This window comes from Pteropus vampyrus, unplaced genomic scaffold (genome assembly GCF_000151845.1).
Source record: "Pteropus vampyrus isolate Shadow unplaced genomic scaffold, Pvam_2.0 Scaffold147, whole genome shotgun sequence".
NCBI classification, from domain to species: domain Eukaryota; kingdom Metazoa; phylum Chordata; class Mammalia; order Chiroptera; family Pteropodidae; genus Pteropus; species Pteropus vampyrus.
This window is the reverse complement of record NW_011888928.1, coordinates 1568635-1576525: the sequence shown is the minus strand read 5'-3', so window position 1 is coordinate 1576525 and position 7891 is coordinate 1568635. Positions and strand designations below refer to the sequence as shown.

General features: G+C 54.7%; 1 protein-coding gene across 1 annotated transcript; it reads left to right on the top strand.

Moving 5' to 3' along the window:
- The first annotated feature begins 449 nt into the window (after positions 1 to 449).
- Positions 450 to 7473, top strand: MMP9 (matrix metallopeptidase 9). The gene is made up of 13 exons (XM_011369306.2): positions 450 to 603; positions 1129 to 1361; positions 1726 to 1874; positions 2174 to 2302; positions 2391 to 2564; positions 2740 to 2913; positions 3290 to 3466; positions 3582 to 3737; positions 4593 to 4863; positions 5021 to 5160; positions 5488 to 5638; positions 5731 to 5834; positions 7170 to 7473. The coding sequence occupies exons 1-13, from the start codon at positions 466 to 468 to the stop codon at positions 7286 to 7288; spliced, it is 2115 nt and encodes a 704-aa protein (XP_011367608.1). The 5' UTR covers positions 450 to 465; the 3' UTR covers positions 7289 to 7473.
- Positions 7474 to 7891: the final 418 nt, after the last annotated feature.

The window sequence follows — 7891 nt, the reverse complement described above, 5'->3', positions numbered from 1 at the left end:
GGCCTCAGAGAATTTTCCATCCCCTTCCCTTAGCCTGACCACTTGGGGCCTTCAGACGGAGAGCTCAAGGAGTCCTCCAGCCTCGTTTTCCTTCTTCTCTTTCATACAGTTCTCCCAAGCTCTGCAGTTTGCAAAACCCAACCTTCCCCTATGGGTCTGTGGTTTCCTGTGGTCTCTGTGGGTCTGGGGTCCTCCCTGACTCAGCAATGGGGACTGCAAGCAGCGGGGAGAGGAGGAGGAGGAGGTGGTGTAAGTCTTTTCTCTGCCTTCTCATGCCGGAGCTGCGCTCTCTCTCTCTCTCTCTCACACACACACACACACACACACACACACACACACACACCCCATCCCCTGAGTCAGCTCCTGCTTGGCCTGGTGGGGAGGGGCGGGGTCACTGATTCAGTTAATAGCGCCTCCTTAAAGCCCCCACCAGGGCAGCTGCAGCCAGACACTGCTACCTTCACCATGAGCCCCCAGCTGCCCCTGGTCTTGGCGCTCCTGGTGCTGGGTTGCTGCTCTGCTGCCCCCAGACGGCGCCAGCCCACTTTTGTGGTCTTCCCAGGAGACCTGAGAAGCAATCGCACTGACATACAGCTGGCAGAGGTAGGCAAACATCCCACTGCCAACTTTGACGCTGACCGCCGGTTGAATCCCAGGGAGGTCATGGGGGCTCAGAGGAGATACTTTGGGGCATACTGCGGGTGAGGGGCACGTCTAGAGAACAGAAGTGTCCAGGATCAGGCACCAGGGAGCGGGGACAGAGTCCTGTGGAGGCTCTGGGCCGTGATGGCTAGAAATGGGTTAATAAGAGTTTCCTAGATGGGCAATGGGAAATGGTGTGGGAAAGCATTGGAGGGTTCTGGAGTGGGCATGGGCTATGGGTGAACAGGGGGAAACCCTAGGGAGCCTTGAGGTAGGCGTGGCCAGGGGCAACTAGGGATGCCAAGAAGCTGAGGATGGCTACAGGGAGGGGAGATGCCTGGGTGGGCACAAGCACTGGTGTCCAAGGCACCAAATCCTGCATACAATGCCTTGTTGCTAGTCCCTGAACGTCCAGAGGGTTGAGGTCCTGGCCCAGTAGAGAAAGGGAGACAAGTCTCTGGGATGTCTCTGCCCCTCCATCCACAGGAGTATCTGTACCGTTATGGCTACACTAAAGTGGCCGAGCTTAGCGACAACAAGCAGTCCCTGGGTCGGGCGCTGCGAGTCCTCCAAAGGCGCCTGAACCTGCCGGTCACTGGTGAGCTGGACAGCACCACCCTGGAGGCTATGCGCGCCCCGCGCTGCGGCGTGCCAGACCTGGGCAAATTCCAGACCTTCGAGGGCGACCTCAAGTGGCACCACCAAAACATCACGTACTGGTGCGCGGCGGGGTACCGCGGGGGCGGGCGTGGTGGGGTGCGGGCATAGGTGCCCGCGCGCGGGCTGTGGCTAAACTCCTACTGTCTTAGACCCATCCCTGCGTTTCACTAACGATGCAGCCTGGGGCATTCTCCGTCTCTCCTTTGGGGAAATGGGCCTCGCAATCTGAGTCCTCCTGCCAGGGCCACTGTGAGTGTCCGAAGAGAGAAACGCGTCTGGCAGTGCTTTATTGATGAGAACGCGGAGCACAGGGAGCGTTGTATACGCTGAAGTTGCTGAAACAGGGGTGTTGCTGCTGCTCCGGCTTCCTCCCCACCCCTCACTTCTGGACTCTGTCCCCCTGTTTTTTTTTTCCCCCTACAGGATCCAAAACTACTCGGAAGACTTGCCACGCGACGTGATCGACGACGCCTTTGCCCGCGCTTTCGCGGCCTGGAGCGCCGTGACGCCGCTCACCTTCACTCGCGTGTACAGCCTGGAAGCCGACATCGTCATCCAGTTCGGAGTTAGGGGTGAGAACGCGAGAAGGGAGAAGCCAAGCGGGTCTGGGACGGGGACAGGGGAGACAAGACTACGGAGAGAGTGGAGGGGGCACTGCACCCGGCTTTCTCTTGCCTGTCCCAGCGCAGCTGGCCTCCGCTCGCCCTTGTGGCGCCCGCTCCTGCGCGACACGGTCCAGAGCAGGGACGCAAGGCTTGGACAGCGGCCCGCGGGCGGAATTTCCGCCCGCTCTCGGTCCAGCGCCCTGGGCAGCACACAGTCTGCACACCCGTACTCAGCTAGCTCGCCTCTTCCCACCTGCTTTTTTCAGAGCACGGAGATGGGTATCCCTTCGATGGGAAGGACGGACTCCTGGCGCACGCCTTTCCTCCTGGCCGGGGCATTCAGGGAGACGCCCACTTCGACGACGAAGAGTTGTGGTCTCTGGGCAAGGGCGTCGGTGAGATCCTGAGCCGCCGCGGCCCCTATTCCCTTCTCTTCTCACGCCCATTACCAGTTCCCCTGACCCGGTCCACCTCCTCTTGCAGTGGTATCGACCCGTTTTGGAAACGCAGATGGAGCCCCCTGTCACTTCCCCTTCACCTTCGAGGGCCGCTCCTACTCCGCCTGCACCACGGACGGCCGCTCGGACGACATGCTCTGGTGCAGCACCACTGCCAACTTTGACACTGACCGCCGGTTCGGCTTCTGCCCCAGCGAGAGTGAGTGCGGGGTCGTGGCGAGGGGGGATTTTAATCCCAGCTCTGCCACTAGTGCTGTGTGGCCTGCAAGTCACCTTCCTCTTCTCTGGGCCTAGTTTCCTCAACTATGAAATGAGGAGAGGAGGGATGGAGTACAGGGGTCAATAAACTTGGGGTAATGTGTGGGTCTCCCCAGGACTCTACACCCAGCACGGCAATGCAGACGGCAAGCCCTGTGTATTTCCATTCACCTTCGAGGGCCGCTCCTACTCTGCCTGCACCACCGACGGTCGCTCGGATGGCTACCGCTGGTGTGCCACCACTGCCAACTACGATCAGGACAAGCTCTTTGGCTTCTGCCCAACCCGAGGTATCTTTCCCCTGCCTACCAGATTCAGCACTGGGCCCCGAAGTGGGTATCTTCCACCCATCAGTTTGGCTCTTCACTCGTCGTTGGTCCTCAGGACCGCCGTGACTCTGCCCCTCCTCACCACAGACCTTCTCTCTGACTTCCAATTGCGGCAGCTCCATTCTTGTGGCTTGGCCTTTAGCCGAGTCTGCTGCCTCTCCCTAGGTCTCGCGGCCCGTGGGCCCGCCCACCAGCTTAGCCTGGGCTCAGCTGCGCCCCACATCGCCCCCTAGGCTTTAAAAATGGTACCAAGAATCTCTAGCTCCTTGTTTGGCCCGCCCCTGGCTCCTTATTGGACCCACCCACCGGGTTCACCCAAAGCCTTGGGTCTCTCCAGCTGACTCGACGGTGACCGGGGGCAACTCGGCGGGGGAGCTGTGCGTCTTCCCCTTTGTCTTCCTGGGCAAGGAGTACTCGACTTGTACCAGAGAGGGCCGCAGCGATGGGCGCCTCTGGTGTGCCACCACCTCGAACTTCGACAGCGACAAGAAGTGGGGCTTCTGCCCGGATCAAGGTGGACAGGGTTCTGAGGTTCTGGGGCTGGGGGTAGTGGGAGGTGGGAGCAGGCAGACGGCTGGAGCTGGGAGCTCGGCCCAGGGCTTAGGTCTCAGACTCTCTTTTTCCTCCAGGATACAGCCTGTTCCTTGTGGCTGCCCACGAGTTTGGCCATGCTCTGGGCTTAGATCACTCAACCATTCCAGAGGCGCTTATGTTCCCCATGTACAGCTACACTGAGAAGCCCCCACTGCATGAGGACGACGTGAAGGGCATCCAGAGTCTGTATGGTGAGGTTTGGGGGCAGAGATGGAGGGAAAGAAAGAGAATGGGGAGCGGTGGGGGGAAGTGTGGACCTCAACATCTATTGACGGGGTGGGGGGGTTGGAGTTGAGGTGGGGAGGGTGGGGAACCCTGGTTCAGTGGGTCTAACTGCCGCCCAGTTAGTGCCTGGAGATGGTGATTAAGAGCCCAGACTCTAGAGTGAGACAGACGAGTTTAAAAGCCAGTCCAGCCACTTCCTGGCTAGCTGACTTTGGATATGTTACTTCACGGCACCATTTCCTGACCTGTAAAGTGAGGCTAGTAATCATACCTGCCTCATGAGGTTGTTAGGAGGGTTAAGTGAGTTAGAATAATGCCTGGCATATAGTAAGCACCGTATAAGTGTTTGATACTTTTATTGTTATCATCCCTTATCATTAGTATTATTTCCTCATTTAGAAAATGCAGATATTAAAGAATCTACTTTGTAGATCTTTTTTAAAAAGTCACATGAGCTGATGTGAGTTTATAAAGCTTTTAGCACTAAGTTTGGCACTCAGTTTGAGTGCTTGAGAAACAATTCTCTCCCACCTGTGGGAGTGGGTGTTATAGGAGTGGGGTGGGGTGTTCCTGCCTGTCTTATGTTTATAGGGCCCAGCATGGCTTAACTCAGCTCAGGAATTGGATAAATATGGCTTGGATGCAAGGCAAGTATAGGAAAGGACATGGCCTTCTTGTGATTGGGGAAAGGCAGACTCTACCATCTAAAGTGGGGAGAGTGAGTGACAGGGGAGAAAACTGATAGGTTTGGGGGAGTAGATATTTCATGGGCACAGAAGTATGCGGGAAGAGGGATGTCTCATCTGGTGTCTCTTTTTTAGGTCCTGGCCCTAAACCTGAACCGCAGCCTCCAACCACCACACCTGAAACGCAGCCCACCGCTCCCCCAACGGTCTGCACCACTGGGCCTCCCACTGCCCGCCCCTCAGAGAGCCCTACTACTGGCCCTACGGGTCCTCCTTCAACTAGCCCCACGAGTCTCCCCACTGCTGGCTCTACAGCGTCTTTAAATCCAGAGGAAGATGTCTGCAACGTGAACATCTTCGACGCCATAGCAGAGATTGGGAATCACCTGCTTTTCTTCAAGGATGGGTGAGGGGCAGGGGTGTGTGTGTGTGTGTGTGTGTGTGTGTGTGTGTGTGTGTGTGTGTGTGTGTAGGCTTGGAGGAGGGACCTGCTTGTCCCTCGCCGCCCACTGGTCATCGGTTCAAGGTTCAGTGCCCCCGCCATTCTCTTTTCACGTTCCCAGGAGGTACTGGCGATTCTCTGAGAACCAGGAACGCAAGGTGCAGGGCCCCTTCTCTATCAGAAACACTTGGCCTGAGCTGCCTTCCAAGCTGGACTCTGCCTTTGAGGAGCCGCGCACCAAGAAGATTTTCTTCTTCTCTGGTTAGTTTCCTCCTGTCTCCCTTCCCTTCTCCCCGCCTCCTCACCAATCTAGGACCAAGAGACCCAGGATAACCCATAAAATGTCTTGTGCGCATTAGAAAAAGGCGCCCCCTCCGGGCGGATACAATTTAGCAAATTTAGCGGCGGCTGAATTTCAGTTCCCTTCCTCACTGCGTTCTTGCGCAGCCACACCGAGCGGCTCTGCTCTTTGGGCACAGAGACTTCGGTTACGCCAGGCTTCGAAAGCCTGGGCTTTCTTTTTGACATTCAAGGAGAATATGTCCCTTCTTCCTGCCCCCAGACTGATGTGACCCATATTCTCTGCAGGGCGCCAAGTGTGGGTTTACACTGGAGCGTCAGTGCTAGGCCCAAGGCGTCTGGACAAGCTGGGCTTCGGCCCCGAGGTGGCCCAAATCACTGGGGCTCTCTCGCATGGCGAGGGCAAGGTGCTGCTGTTCAGCAGGCAGAACTTCTGGAGGTGAGAGCCACGGGGACCGCCGGCAGGGGGAGCCCGGGCGCCATCCGTATGCTCCCCGGCTCAGCACCTGTCTCTTCGCCGCCTTCCTGCAGATTCGACGTGAAGACGCAGATGGTGGATCCCAAGAGTGCCAGCCCTGTGGACCAGATGTTCCCTGGGGTGCCCTTGGACACGCACGACATCTTCCAGTACAGAGGTGAGGGCTGCAGACGGGGGTTAGGGGAGGATCTCTCTCGCAGACACTTCTTCCCACGTTAGGCTCCCCTGACCTAGAGATTGGTCAAACTCTGAGCGAGAAAGGAAAAGCCCTTGGCTATTGAGGCAAATGCCCCAGCACAGGTAAGTTCCCTACAAAGGCGGTGACCTTCCCCAGATCATACAGAGACACAGGGGCACACCCAGAACTAGGATCCAAATTTCCTGCCTCCGTACTTGGGAGCTCTTTCCCCTACAATACAGGACACATGAAGACTCATTGTTTTATTAGATAATATTTATCAAGTGCCTACAATATGCCAGGCAGGCACTGTGCTGCCACTGGGGATTTAGCGATAAATAAGGCAATTCGTAGCCATGTGTCTCCAGGCAAGTCACTGCTACTCGCAGAGCCTCAGTTTCCCCATCTGCTCACATCCAATCAGTTGACAAATTCTGTTGACTCTACCGCCAAAATATGTACTTTCACTATCTCTTTTGCAAACACCCTAGTCCAAGCCATCCTGGTTGTCAAATATTTTTAATATAGTTTCTAGGAGTAACAAGGGGTTAGGAGTGGAAGGCCATGGTCTTGGGGGTGACTCTAGACCTATTCTAAGGTCAAAGAAACTAACATGATCCAACCCTTTCCCCCACACTCCCTCCCACTGTTCCTGTCATTCCCTCTGCTCCTGCCACCCACACTGACCTTCTGGCTGCTCTTTGAACACATCAAGGTCATTCCTCACTCGGGGCCTTTGTGCCAGTTAGTTGTTCCTTCTGCCTGGAAGGTTTTTTCCCCCCAGATTGTCACCAGGCTGCCTCCTGCTCATCCTTCAAGTCTCAACATGACAGCCACCTTTTCAAAGAGGCCTTCTCTGACCCTCATTATCTATTCACTTACTTGCTTTTATTTCCTCCGCATTGTCAAAACCAATCTCATTTATGTACGCGTTTGCTTGTTAATCATCTGTCATACCCCACAAGAGTATAAACATCAAAGGAACTTAGATCATACCTGCAATTTTTCTCAGTGCTTCTAACAGTGTTTGGCATGGTAAATATTTGTTGAATGAATGAATTGATTTGTTGATTGAATGAATAAATGTTGAATTAATTGTCATGAGTACCTACTGTGTGCTAGGCTCTGTGCCAGTGCTTTGAACATCTGGGCCTGTGCCTTCCAGCATCTCTGTGGGGGAGACAGCGTGTCATGGGAAAACCTTGGAAAGATCTAGAAAGGGGTGGAGGGATGCTTGTAAAGATCTCGCTCCTTTCTGTATGCATATGTGGGAGAGTCGGAATCACCCCTCTTATACCTGCCTCTTCCCTGCAGAGAAAGCTTACTTCTGCCAGGACCGATTCTACTGGCGCATGAGTTTCCGGAATGAGGTGGGCCAGGTGGACGAAGTGGGCTACGTGACCTTTGATCTCCTACAGTGCCCTGAGGCCTAAGGCTCACCATTCTGCTTCAGCACTGCAGTGTGAGTCCCCATAGGGGCCACCTCGATGGGGAAGGAGCCAGTTTGCCGGATACAAACTGGTGGGTCTGTTCTGGAAGACAAAGGACAAGTGCAGCTGGGCTGGGCCCTCTCGTCCCACCTTCCTTTTTTGTTGGAATGTGTTTAATAAACTTGGAATCTCTAATCTTGAGATTTATTTGTATATGTATATGCATGCATGCAGGCACGTACATATGCATGTGTGTATATATGTTTTTAACCAATAGAGTGCTTACTATATGCCAGTATTCTAAGCACTGCATAAATATTAACATATTCAGTTCTTTCTATTAGGAAAGTACAATGTGATTATTCCTGTTTTACAGCCAAGGAAATGGCCAACGATTCATCAGACATTTATTGAACCCCCATGTGGAACCAGGCCCTGTGCTGGGCACTGGGGATAGAGATGAATTGGACTATGTTTCTGTCCTTAGGGACCTCTCAGTGGTCTTCCCACTTTAGAGTGCATAAAAGTACCCTTAGAAGATGCTTAAAATGCAGACTCCAGGCCCCACTTGCAGAGAGTCTCACTCAGTTATTGGAATGATTCTGT